This window comes from Peromyscus leucopus, chromosome 6 (assembly GCF_004664715.2).
Source record: "Peromyscus leucopus breed LL Stock chromosome 6, UCI_PerLeu_2.1, whole genome shotgun sequence".
In the NCBI taxonomy this organism is placed as follows: domain Eukaryota; kingdom Metazoa; phylum Chordata; class Mammalia; order Rodentia; family Cricetidae; genus Peromyscus; species Peromyscus leucopus.
The window spans coordinates 34,775,686-34,789,786 of NC_051068.1; the positions used below are offsets into that span (position 1 = coordinate 34,775,686).

At 48.2% G+C, this 14,101-nt stretch overlaps 1 protein-coding gene across 1 annotated transcript in view; it reads left to right on the top strand.

Moving 5' to 3' along the window:
• The first annotated feature begins 3,637 nt into the window (after nt 1-3,637).
• The window catches only part of Ccdc169 (coiled-coil domain containing 169), a 33,413-nt gene continuing 22,949 nt past the window's right edge, over nt 3,638-14,101 (top strand). Inside the window, exons 1-2 of the mRNA XM_028873384.2 lie at nt 3,638-3,802; nt 5,928-6,007. Of these exons, the coding sequence (XP_028729217.1) occupies nt 3,720-3,802; nt 5,928-6,007 (163 nt within the window). The 5' untranslated portion in view covers nt 3,638-3,719. The remainder of the gene's footprint in view (nt 3,803-5,927; nt 6,008-14,101) is intronic.

Genomic DNA, 14,101 nt, shown 5'->3' on the forward strand with positions numbered 1-14,101 from the left:
TTGCACGTTAACTGTGACTGCCCTTGTCAACTCACCAGCTGTTGTAAGAATGTAGGGCCCCCAAACTGAAAGTACTAACCTCCTTACAGAAAGTGTACTGACCTCCTGTCTAGACTAAAGAAGAGGACACTTCGTCTCCATAGAGTTGGAGCATACCACACTTTAGATTTGAGAATATGCTCACCAAACCTTACCATTCAAGATCTTTAAGGAGGCCAGTTACACAGGCATAATTAAATCGTTGGCCATTGGAGATTAACTCGATCCCAGCCTTGCATTTATTCCCCTTGAGGTCAAGCACTCAAAGGACAGAGCCGAAAGTCCCAACTTTCTCACTCATGATCCATTATGACAACCAGCCCCTCATCTATGTGACATTAAACTCCTCAGGTGTGCCTAAAGGGGAATGAGGAGTAATCAGAGACATTCTGTGACTCTCCAAGGGTTTTCAGAGGTTGGTCAGGAATCAGGCACTAAGACCGAATATCTATGTATTAATATCTGTTTTATGTGTGTGTGCATGTCTTTATGTGTACCGTGTTTGTACAATATCTGTCAACACCAGAAGAGGGCATCACATCCTCTGGAACTGGAATTGCAGGCAGTTGTGAGCTGTCATGTCTGTGTTGAGAATTGAACCTCCCTGTCCTCCAAAAGAGCATCCAGTGCTCTTAGCCAGTGATCCTTTCTCTAGCCCCCAAATATCTCTTCCTATCTCACCCCCTCACAGAACATCCAATTACCTGTGTTCACCATAGTTCACAAAATTAACCACATCACCCTAGCCGAGTTTCCATTGTCCTGAGGCCTACTGTGGTTTGTGTGCTCATGTTCCTTCCCAAATTCATGCTGAAACTCAACACAGTGCAAGTGTATCAAGAGGGTGGCCCTTGAGGAGGTGGTTAGGCCATTCAGTCTTTGTCCTCAGGCTGGGATTAGGCCCTTCTGAAAGAGCTGGGGGAAGTTAGCAAGGCCCCTTTTCTGATCTCCTTGTTTCCCATGTTGGAAGAAGCCTTGTGCTATGTAGGGACACAGCAACAGTGCAGCATCTTGGAAGTCAAGACCAGGCCCTCGAGGAACATGGAGGAATGGAGAACCTGCCAGCATCCTATGTGCTTCCAGAGGCGGGATCTGGGAAAAGACGTTAGTCTTTATAGATTGCACAGCCTGAGGAGCTCTGTCACCTCGGCATGTCATGCAGCTGCTTCCCCGTAGAGTGACAGGGCAGCTCAGACGACACCAGAAGTACAGGAAATACACAAGGTCCGGGAGCTACAAGAGCCACAAGGCAGTCCTTTCCCAAGGCTATACAAGCAGGTGCAGTTGCTGAGGAGAGGAGCCTCTGTAACTGGCCAATCGGCCTGCAGGTTCTTCACGGAGTCCCAGGAATGCAGCTCTCATCAATCATGCCCACGCTAGCATAGGCTTTTTGAAGATGTCTTTGAGTCTCCTGTGGTCCTGTAAGTGACCCCTCACCTATACTTCTGCCAGCAACCTCAGTGAGCTGATTCACTTTGGACAGTCGTCTTTCTTTGGTACGGTGTTGGTGTCGGTGTCCTATTTGGGTAAATAGGAAATTTCCCCAAGAAAAGTCCCACATCACAATTGGATCCCCTAAAGAGACTTGGCAGAACCAAGGATGTTGGGGAGGGGGGCGTTGTGTGGCTCCTGAAATGGGTGCTGGGACACATGGCTGAGGCTGCTCTCCGAGACTCGAGTATCTTCAGGAGCAATTCCATTTTGGCTACCTTTCCCATGTGGTGTGGAATGGTGTGCCGTCTGGATGTAGTGGTGGTAACATGCTTCCAGCAATGGGTGACAGGCAACCAAAGCCAAGCCACCTGAGCGTGGAGCGTGCTTGGGAACCCTATGGTGTCCCATCTTCCTCACTTGGTCCCATGGTATGCCTCCCTGAAGAGAGTCTACCGTGTGACTATAGAGATGATGCCGAGAACACTGATGGACTGGACAATGTCCCGGGAAGCGGCACCTTTAGGACAGGGTCATATGCAGCCTCTGATGTCAGTCATGAGCCCCTTTTTGTTGATGACAAGGCATGCAGCAGAGGCTCAGCTGTCTTCACAGGAAGAACTTGCCCCATAAGGGAGGAGAAAGAACGTGTGGACGCTACACATTGAGTTAGCCTGATTTGATAAGAAAAGTGGGGAAGGGGAGGCTGAGATGGTGTTGACTTGTGGTTTCTTCCAGATGGCAGGAGGCATGGATAAGAGAGTGCAAGTCAGATGTCTGCTCAAGAGTGCTTTCTGGGGTCCAGAGACCTCAAACACATGGGAAAAACTAGACAGTGGGGAGGAAGAAAACATGGTGGAAGTGATAGGAGGCACCTCTCATGTCCAGCCCTTAATACAGAGGAAGGGGGAAATCTTTGATTCAGTCAGCGCAATAATAATGCCTAGTGCAGGACACTCAGGAAACATTCAGCATCCTCGGGGAATCCCGAGGTGGCCATTTTCCTCTACTTGGTATCAGATGTCATATCCAAGGTGAGTCCAGGGCACCCCAAAGGGCAAGCCAGGAAGAAGAGATATCCCAGAGTAAACTGACTTTTAGATAACCCACAAATCCATTAACCTACAGGATTACTCACAGGGGCAAAGATCCAGTCGATTTGGAATGTATTGATATGTTTTGCCTGCATGCAGTGACTGCTGAGATCAGAAAAGGGAGTTGGATGGTCCAGCATCCATCCTGAGCGATGGGAACCAGCCAGAGTCCTCATCAAGAGCTGTGTGAGAAATACAAATAAAATGTACTCTTTTCTGTTCTGTCAAAGAATTAAATAAGACAAAACTCTTATTTAAAAAAAAAATAGTAAAGAAGTCACTTGGCAGAAATCCGAATTCCTCTAGGGTCAAAATGCGTGCTGACAAGTCGTTTTCTGTTCTGTTATAGTTTGCTTATCAGTTGCGCCCTAACCACAGCATGGGAGTGTGAGGCCCAGGTCTGACCGCTCAAAATGAGGCACACGACCCTTGTGGTAGAAATAAAACTGGTGTGCCTGTCTGCTGGCTTGACCAGTTACATACATTCAGCCTTGCCGGGATACTTTGGATTGTGTTGTCCTTTTCTTGGGACCCCAGACCCATTTCTGACAGCTCAGGTGCTCATATCCACTGAGCCGTCTCTCCAAGCCCCTCTAATCACTTCTCGATGGTTGTCTAGACTCACCTCTTAATATAAATCCTCTAAGAGGGATTTCATTTCAAGATGAATTTTTGTGGGGACAATCCATTCAAACCGCAGGAGACAGAGCCTATCACCTTCCTGGTAAAAGATGAAGGAGAAGGCAGAGTATGTTAAAACCATGATGTCTCAAGAGTAGAATACAAATGTGATAAGCAGGCCAGTGCACGGAACTGCCTAAACTCCAAGGCAGAATTTCTCGGCCTGAAAGCTCACACTTAGCAAAGTTCAGACTGTCTTTTCAAAGCCTAGCCTACTGCGCTGAAGCAAACGAAGGCGCAGGCGCTCTAAAGTCCAGGAAAGCAAAGTCAAAAGAGGGTCAGAAAAAGATGGATGTATCCCAGGCTGTTTTACCCCTAGCTCACACCGGGGGCCTGCAGACATGAGCAACACCCTATGACGTCATGCTACGGATCCTGGCAACGCATTTTCCTTCAAGGTTCCTAGGCTTCCCCAGGTCTTAAGCTCTAGGTGGTGCGCAGCCGAAGGGCGCGGGAGGTCTCTAAGCTGCTGCGATGGGAGAGGGCCGCGGAGACACTTTCGCGGGGGTTAGCACAGACCGCCTGAAGCTAGAGCTGCTGGAGGAGATCCACATGAAGTGAGTGGGCCATCTGGGCTCCATCTCGCCACTAGGCCTCACGTGACCTGCTGGGCAGGAGCTCCTCGGATGTGCGCGAGGAGGCAGGAGCTCGGACGTACAGAGGAGGCAGGCCCTGTGCGTGGGTGGGGACACCTCCCAAAGCAGTGTTTAGGAAGAGGTTCATTGTTCGTATGTGTGTGCTAGAGAGAGAGAGAGAGAGAGAGAGAGAGAGAGAGAGAGAGAGAGAGAGAGAGAGAGAGAGAGAGAGAGAGAGAGACAGAGAGAGACAGAGAGAGACAGAGAGAGACAGAGAGAGAGAGAGAGAGAGACAGAGAGAGAGAGAGAGAGCGAGCGCAGTTCCCAGGGTGCCCAACAGAGGACATCAGATCCCCTGAAACTTGAGTTACAGGCGCTTTTGAGCCTCCATGTGGGTGCTGATAACCAAACCGGGTCCTAGGCAGGAGTCGCCAGAGCTCCTAACCCCTGAGCCACCTGTACGGTCCCATTTACCTTTTTGTTCAATGGAAGCCAAGGGAATACAAGTGAGTGGTCCTGCTTTTGTAGAGCGAGCAAGTGTAAAGAAAGTGTCTGTAATGCTGAAGAAAATATGTGACTGGTTTTGATGGTTCCACTAAATTCATATTTTTTCTGTTCCTTTTGAAGAACTTCAGAAAAATGGACATTTTTGTAGAAATGGGCTCTGGGTGGGACCCTCTATGCTTTGGGGGCGTGGTGGTGGTGGAGGCGAGGAGGTTGGGGCTTGTGACGCTGGGTCAGCGTTCTACCACGGAGCGGTAGCCTGTCTCCAAAATGCTTTAAGAGAGGAAAAAGGAAGAAGCTAGTTATACCCGGGCTAGGTGAGAAACTCTTGTAAACTCAGGTTCTCAGGGCAAGAGGGTGAGGGGCTGGAGGGCAGTTAGGCACACAGGACACAGTGTTTTAAGATAAAGCCTGGGCTGGGGATGTAGCTCTACAGAAGAGGTCCCGAAGAGCATACACAGGCCCTGGATTCAATCCTTAGTACAGGGGGAAATAATGCAGTATTTCATCTCAGGACCTCGAATATTCTGAGTATTTTTAAAAATCTATATTTACATCTCGGCCACAATTTCTCCTTCCTCCTCTCCTCCCAGTCCCTTACTCCGAGTGTTTCTAATAGCTAACCACAGCCCCATTCACAGGCCTCCTGAACATCAGAGCCCCGTGAGTGCCTCAGTTCTTTTGAAGTTGCACTCTGATCACAGAGCTAATGGCCTGTTCCTGGGTCTTGTGCCAAACTGAGAGCATTCTGAGTACAGGCTCTGTGTGTTGCTGAGGCAGTCAGGGTGCAGAACAAGTCTGCAAGAAGTCACATCTCAGTTCTGTCACCCAGTCACGACAGACCTCAGCCTAGCTTCTTAGCCCAGGCAGTTCAGTCAGCATTCGGGACATTGGCTGCATCCCTGTGCGCATGTTCACTGAACCGTGGGTTTTTTATTTGTTTTTGTTTTGTTTTACATTTATTGTGTGTCTTTGGCAGGGGCTGCATATGTCACGGCACACGAGGTGCGTGTCTGAGTACAGACAGCATAGTTGGTTCCCTCCTCCCACCATATGGGCTCCGGGCATCAAACTCAGGTTGTCAGGCTTGCAGCAAGGGCCTTCAGTGGCCCATTCAGCACAATGGGCATTCGGAAGTCTTCACTGGACAGTTCTCTCAGCATCCTGCACTGTGGTAGCCTGCCACTCACTCATGCCCTAAACGACCTCTGAGGTGGTGCCTTTGACCTTTTAAATTTTTCTCTGTGTGTATTATTAGTGCCTCCCACATCTGTGTTTGGGGGTTTCTGCTGTTACCTAATTACCATAGATATTCCTCGTGCTAGTATTTAGCTGGACTCTGAGATACATGTAGCAGCATCATTGGGATCACATATGAGGGTAGACACACACTGGTTACAGGGGATTCTGGACTTTGGTGCATTTTAACTCCTAGAACTAACTAATTAGCTTTCATTTTCCCAACAGCTGCTTCTCAACTGTACCTCCAGTAAATGGTCTTTCATAATAATTTGGTCCTGAAGTACGGGTGGGTTGCTAGACATTAGTTTTCTCGCCTTGTCTTTTATTGAATCATTATTAACAAGAATATTTCTAATAACAGGGATGTCGTGCAGCTCTCGATGCTTGAAATACGACATAAGATAGCAGAGCTGGAGACCAGCCTCAGTGTTGACCATGCAGGTACACAGTAAACGTTTACACGTGGGGCTCATTTGCCTGGTGGCTATTGTGGGTGAAGTAGCACATACTGGATAATAGTACCAAGCTTTCAATGATGCTTGTCTGCTATAGTAGTTTACAATAAAGGCTTTCATAGGAGCACTTAATGCTAAACCCCTGACTGTATTTTTCTACCTTGCAAGCTCAGAGTATTCATCAATATGCAAAGTTTAGCTATGTGACATAAATGTGTAATTTACTTAGTCAGTAATAAAATATCGTAAGTCTCCTAGTTAGCCACAGCCTTTTGTGTCTTGATTATTGGACATGGAATATAATTAAAATTGGGGGTTGGCTATTTTCATGGGAAGAATGGGATGAGAGGGAGGGGGTACCACACACACACACACACACACCTTTAAAATTGTCACATAGTCAGTCTATGAACCCACAAATATTAACCCAGACCCTATCATGTGCCAATACTTTGAATGGACAATCTTTTTTTTTTTTTGGTTTTTTTTTCGAGACAAGGTTTCTCTGTGTAGCTTTGCGCCTTTCCTGGGACTCACTTGGTAGCCCAGGCTGGCCTCGAACTCACAGAGATCCGCCTGGCTCTGCCTCCCGAGTGCTGGGATTAAAGGCGTGCGCCACCACGCCCGGCAAATGGACAATCTTTATTTTTTTCCATTCTAAAGAATGTTGACTGATGATTGGGAGAAAATGTCAAGCTAAAATCTGGGTATGTGGAGAAGCTCTGTGTGAGGAGAGATGGGAAGTGGGCATGTGTGAGTGAGTCTTGGAGGCAGTGAGTGCTTGAACTCAATGCTGAAGGACTGGAGGCATTTGTTAGGATTATGCGGATGATTTTGATTTTAAACCCAGTTTTACATTCTTCTCAGAGGAGCCATGAATAAATGGACTGGTAGCCAGATCTGAGGCAAAATGTAGTTCTGTAAGTAACTAACTGTCATAGTTAGTCTCTGTCAACTTGACACAAACCTTGACAATACCTCAGAAGAGGGGATCTCAACTGAGGAATTGCCTCCATCAGATTGGCCTGTGGGCACTCTGTGGGGCGTTTTCTTGATGGCTGATTGATGTGGGAGAGCTCAGCCCACTGTGGGCGGTACCATTCCTACAGGTGGGCCTGGGTAGCTGAGGAATCCAGAGGGATCAAGCCAGTAAGCAGCATTCTTCCATGGTGGTTTCTGCTTCACACTCCTGCCCTGCCGGGCGGCGGTGGAGCACACCTTTAATCCCAGCACTCGAGAGGCAGAGGCAAGCAGATCTTTGTGAGTTGGAGGCCAGCCTGGTCTACAGAGGAAGATCCAGGAAAGGTGCAAAACTACACAGAGAAACCCTGTCTTGAAACAAACAAATAAACAAACAAACCAAAACAAACCAAAAAACAAAAAACAAAAAAACAACTCCTGCCCTGCAGTACCAGCCCTGTCTTCGCTCAGTGGTGGGCTGTGAGCTACAAGTTGAAATGAACCCCTCCCCAACTCACTTTTGGTTATGGTGTTTCATCATAGCATTGAAAAGTAAATTCTACACCAAACCTCTGTTAAAACCTAATTGGAGAACACCATTTTATCTAAGGCTATAATAGTCTCTTCTAACCCCAGATGTACATGTTCGGTGTCACGGGCCCTGTGGTGGCAGCCTCTGGCCTCACTCACTCAGTAGTTAACATTGGCAAAGCTAATCAGAATGTCCTCAAGGACCTATCTAGGTGGGAAATGCAGAAAACATGTTGGAAATGACTGAGGCGATGTAATGCCTAAGTCCATTAGGAAAACATTGCTGAACAGGGCAGAATGCTAACAGCTTTCTCAGGGAGGATCGAGGATGAGGCACAAAGGGCCTAAGTCAGGATGGCAGGTCAGGATGGCGGGAGCTCCTGAGTCGTTGGTCTAAAGCATAAGGTGGAGGGTGGAAATGCTGCTACCCCTCCCCTGCATGTTTATTGGGTCTAGAAACTCAGAGGCAGGCAGGTGTTATTCTCCTCATTTATTCAAAAATGGGATTCAAGAACTTCGATTACTTCCCAGGTCACACAGTTGGTGGAGACCAACACTGGCTCTCGTTACTGCTGCTGCCATAACTGCGCTTACCGCGTCAGCACACAGGACAGTTCCGGTTCTGTATGTGGCACTGTGTAGCAAACCACCCTCAACCCAGCGGCTTAAAACCGGTTACAATCCAGTGGTTGGCTGGGTTCGCCTGGATGCTTGTTGACTGGGGTCCCTGTGGTTGCAGCCCAGGGTTGTTTGGGGTTCAGTCATCTATCTGAAGGCTCAAATGGGCCGGTCATTCAAGACCACTGTTGTGTATTCCCCTTCCTCACAGAGTGCAGTCCTAAGCATGCATTCTAAATGACAGGAGTGAAGTTGCTGGGCCAGTAAAAGGACACTTGGTGTGTGGTTAGAGCCACCGTGTTCTATTGGTGAAAAGTCATGGATTCCAGGGGCGGAAGACAAGCGCTCTGTGCCGTGATCCTCTTGCAGGCTGGGACGAAGCTTAGGAGCATAGATAGCATCGAGACGCCTTGAGCTCAGCCAGGACCAAAGGGAAGGTCACAGTTCACCACGTCCTGTGTGATGGCATGTAGTAGTTCAGCCATTTGCAAAATGTAATTCACTGGCCTGGAAAGACCATCTCAGCAGCTAAGGGTGCTTCCTGCTCTTCCAGAGGACCCAAGTTCAGCTCCCAGCACCCACATGGGGTAGCTCCAACCACCTGTAATAATAGTTCCGAGCGGCTGAACAGCCTCTTCTTGCCTCATGTACCTTCATGCACAGGAAATATACTCACATAAAGCACATACATACACAAATAAAAATGCATGTAGTTTGCCGTGGGGGTCCTAAACACAAAACCGTTTAGAAAGAATGCTGAGTAAGCAGGAGGGACACACACACACACACACACACACACACACACACACACACAGCGTGCAGTGAGAGGCTGAGGTTCGTGAAGGAGACACACTGTGAAGACTGCTGAGACATTAATGAGTCTGCATTTATCCTAAAGGCAGCAGTAAAGCTTTGATTTATTACTGTGTCAACCTTATAAGGTTATGATAACTATGGACAACTGTGATTACATTTGCGGTGTAATTCCCGCATGTTCTCCGGTCCTCAGAACCTTACCACCTGTCTCCCACGCTCTTTTTCAATTACTGCCTTTACCCTCTTCTTCCAGGGAGAACGAGCAATCTCCCAAAGATGGCTTCTACCAGTAAAGCTTCAGCCTTCACTGCATCTGGCTCCTGGGTGGCCTGGCCTAACCCTGGTTAACTCTTCACTTGTGTGTAGTTCCCATCTACTCACACTGGGCTGGGCGGCAGTACTCCAGAACTAGGCCCCTTCCTTCATCCTTTTCCCTTTCTGCTCCAGTCAGGCCTAGTGTGTGCTGACTTCCTGAGTTCACCTCATCTGAGGGACAACACACAGACTTCTGTTGATGCGTTTTTTTCTCTTCACCTGACTTCCCCTACCTTGTACCCATGCAGCAACGTGCTTCAAAAAACAGTGCTTTTCTGTGTGTGTCTGCTCTCTCTTATCTCCCTTATTTAATCTAATCTGTCTTGTAAATGGGTTAATTTGCAGGTAAGAGAGCAAGCAACCACAATCAGTTTCAAAACAGGCCCCTTGAAGCCCATTGGCACAGGCACCTGTGTGCAGAGAATGTGGTTTCACGAATAACTGAATCTCGATTTCATCTCAAGCTTCAGCAAGGAGACAATAGGAAAGACATTTGCCCCTCAGTTTCTTGTTTTGTTTTGTTTTTCATCTGGAGACAGGAACTTTGGCTTCCTGAGGCTTGGGGACATCCCCCCTGTGAGGGGGTGGGAGTGGGACATGAACCAGGTTTACCCAGGGAGTTCCTGATCACCTCATTCATATTGCAGCCACTAGTCAGGAGATTGGCCTCCAGTCACCCGGAACTCCTCATCAGGGACACTAGTGATGCCATGCATGCGTGCGTGAGCTAAGCCAGTAAGTACTCAGGGTCCTCACCTTTGGCCTGTTCCAGCATGAATCAGGAACTTACCTTTGAAACACTCGAATCTCTTGGCCTCTGGCTTGTGAATCTCTCCTTGTCCTCCTATGTTCTGGGCACTTGTCCATTCCAGATTTCTCAAAAACGGAAAAGACTTGGAACGCCTCAGGGTTCACCGGGGTTCAACCCTTTCTTCTTTATATGTGTATCAAGTGTTGGGTAATCCCTGTGAAAATTGCACTAAGTTAGTTGGCCTTGGAGTGACTTGGCTGGGGAATTTATGAGTGCACAACTTTTATTTTTTTTGGGGGGGGGGTACACAACAGTGAACAAATGACTTAGAGTTCTCTTGATCAGCATTTCCCTCTATACTGGTGAAGAAACACATCACCTGTAGGGCTGAGAACTTGATGACTTTAGCTATGTGCATGTAGAGCTCTGTCTCTGTTCTAATGGTTCTCAAACTGTGGGTCATGACCCCTCCAGGATCCTGCATATCAAATATTTACATTATAACTCATAACAGCAGCAAAATTAGTTATGGAGTAGCAACAAAAATAAATGTATGGTTGGGGGTCCACCACAGTACCACAGCAGTTTTTGTAGAATTGTATAGTATAATTTGAGACCATGTCTTACACCTCCAACTTTACTCTTTCCAGTTAAAAATTGCTGTGGTTTGGGGGCCTTTAGTGCTTCCACATGAATTTTTCATTGTTTACTTACGTAAAGAATTTCCTTGGACTTTTGATGGGGATCGTGTTGAGTCTCCAGATCTCTTTGATAATATCAAGTCTGGCAATATTCTGCCTGTCCTGCGCACAGGAGGACTCACGGAGTCTTCTTTAGTTTTGGTCTTAAAGCTTTCACGATAGCGGCCCTTCACCTTCCTAGTTAGATTCCTTCCTAGGATTTATGGGGTTTTTCTTTTTGTCTTTGAAGCTATTGTGAGTGGGCTTTTTTAAAATTGATTTTTTTGAGCAAGTTCATTAACCACAAATTAGAAATTTCATTAATTTTTCTCTGTTGATTTTGTATCCTGCTACTTTGGTGAAGTGCTCATTGTGTCTGGGAGTTCTCCTGAGGAGTCTGGAGGGGCCTTTACATCTAGGATCCTATCAGCTTCAAATAAGGGATAGCTTGGCTTCTTCCTTGCCTCTCTGCTTCTTTCATGTCTTTCTTTCCCCTTGGTGTTCCAGCTCCGGCTGTGAGCCCTTTGTTAAACAAAAAAAGAGGGAGGGAGGGAGGAGGGAGGGAGGGAGGGAGGGAGGGAAGGAGGGAGGGAAGGAGGGAGGAAGCTTTCTGTGTCTGGTTGGAGAGGAAATGCATTCAGTTTTTCTGCATCCAGCACAATGTTGACTGTGGCCTTTATTGTGTAGAGAAACGTTCTCTCTATTGGTAGTTTCTTCGGCGCTGTGGTGAGGGGGACATTTTGCTTTGTCAAAGGTTTTTCCTGTGTCTGTTGAGATGATCATGTGATTTCTATTCTTCAGTCTGGTTGTGTTGTATTACACTCAATGATTTGCATATAGTAATAATCATTCATTTCTTACCCCTGAATCTGATGTGATTTCCTTGACTAAGAAGTGAAACTTGGAAATACATTCTCAGCAGATGCCTAGCTTCCACCAATCCAAAAGCCATGAATGTCACCAGACAGTATCTGAGAGCTACCACAGAATTCACCCCAATTTTCTATATCCTACCTACCTATGGGCACACCAGTATATTAGGTAAATGTCTTAAGCCTTTCTTAGTTCTTTAACTAATAAAATATTATGTAGACACTCCTATGTGTTATTTGGGGCAACTTGAATCCATGTTCCTGGGATGAGGTCACTCATATTTGGCTAAGAATGAAGCCTCTTATGCCCTTTGAGGAGAGAGCTGTGTTTTGTATCCACAGCAGCATATTATTAAACGTATACATTATGCTCATATAAGTAAAAAATAAACTATTTTGGGAGCATTCTTATCTGGCTGTAAAGCTCCCATTGTCATGGTGTAAATGAGACAGAAGGCTTCAGCTAGGTGGTCAGAGAGAATTCCATCTCTTGGTATCTATTGGAAATATGTTTGGTAATTCAGGGCTTTGCCTTCCCCTCTTTCATGGTGTATTTGGTGAGTGACTCTGAGCTTCAGTTTGGGAATATGTGCATCCGGTGTTGGAAGATGGGAGGGTGTGCATGCTGGTGTTGAAAGATGGGAGGGTGTACATCTCAGTGTTGGAAGATGGGAGGGTGTGCATCTCAGTGTTGGAAGATGGGAGGGTGTACATCTCAGTGTTGGAAGATGGGAGGGTGTGCATCCCTGTGTTGGAAGATGGGAGGGTGTGCATGCTGGTGTTGGAAGATGGAAGGGTGTGCATGCTGGTGTTGGAAGATGGGAGGGTGTGCATGCTGGTGTTGGAAGATGGGAGGGTGTGCATTTCAGTGTTGGAAGATGGGAGGGTGTGCATCCCTGTGCTGGAAGATGGGAGGGTGTGCATCCCAGTGTTGGAAGATGGGAGGATGTGCATGCTGGTGTTGGAAGATGAGAGGGTGTGCATCCTGGTGTTGGAAGATGGGAGGGTGTGCATGCTGGTGTTGGAAGATGGGAGGGTGTGCATGCTGGTGTTGGAAGATGGGAGGGTGTGCATCCCTGTGTTGGAAGATGGGAGGGTGTGCATCCCTGTGTTGGAAGATGGGAGGGTGTGCATGCTGGTGTTGGAAGATGGGAGGGTGTGCATCCCTGTGTTGGAAGATGGGAGGGTGTGCATCCCTGTGTTGGAAGATGGGAGGGCGTGCATCCGGTGTTGGAAGATGGGAGGGTGTGCATCTCAGTGTTGGAAGATGGGAGGGTGTGCATTTCAGTGTTGGAAGATGGGAGGGTGTACATCTCAGTGTTGGAAGATGGGAGGGTGTGCATGCTGGTGTTGGAAGATGGGAGGGTGTGCATGCTGGTGTTGGAAGATGGGAGGGTGTGCACGCTGGTGTTGGAAGATGGGAGGGTGTGCATCCGGTGTTGGAAGATGGGAGGGTGTGCATGCTGGTGTTGGAAGATGGGAGGGTGTGCATCCTGGTGTTGGAAGATGGGAGGGTGTGCATGCTGGTGTTGGAAGATGGGAGGGTGTGCATCCCTGTGTTGGAAGATGGGAGGGTGTGCATCCCGATGTTGGAAGATGGAGGGTGTGCATCCCGGTGTTAGAAGATGGGAGGGTGTGCATCTCAGTGTTGGAAGATGGGAGGGTGTGCATTTCAGTGTTGGAAGATGAGAGGGTGTGCATGCTGGTGTTGGAAGATGGAAGGATGTGCATGCTGGTGTTGGAAGATGGAGGGTGTGCATCCCGGTGTTAGAAGATGGGAGGGTGTGCATGCTGGTGTTGGAAGATGGGAGGGTGTGCATGCTGGTGTTGGAAGATGGGAGGGTGTGCATGCTGGTGTTGGAAGATGGGAGGGTGTGCATGCTGGTGTTGGGAAGATGGTAGGGTGAGCATGCTGGTGTTGGAAGATGGGAGGTGTGCATGGCTGGTGTGGAAGATGGGGAGGGTGTGCATGCTGTGTTGGAAGATGGGAGGGTTGTGCATGCTGGTGTTGTGAGATGGGAGGGTGTGCATGCTGGTGTTAAGATGAATGATGGCGAGGGTTGTGCATGCTGGTGTTGGAAGATGGAGGTTGTGCATGGCTGGTGTTGGAAGATGGGAGGGTGTGCATGCTGGTGTTGGAAGATGGGAGGGTGTGCATGCTGTGTGGAAGATGGGGGGGGGGGGGAGGATGTGCATGCTGGTGTTGGAAGATGGGAGGGTGTGCATGGTGGTGTTGGAAGATGGAGGGTGTGCATGGTGGTGTTGGAAGATGGGAGGGTGTGCATGCTGGTGTTGGAAGATGGGAGGGTGTGCATGCTGGTGTTGGAAGATGGGAGGGTGTGCATGGTGGTGTTGGAAGATGGGAGGGTGTGCATTTCAGTGTTGGAAGATGGGAGGGTGTGCATCCCTGTGCTGGAAGATGGGAGGGTGTGCATCCCTGTGCTGGAAGATGGGAGGGTGTGCATCCCTGTGCTGGAAGATGGAGGGTGTGCATCCCGGTGTTGGAAGATGGGAGGGTGTGCATCCCGGTATCAGAA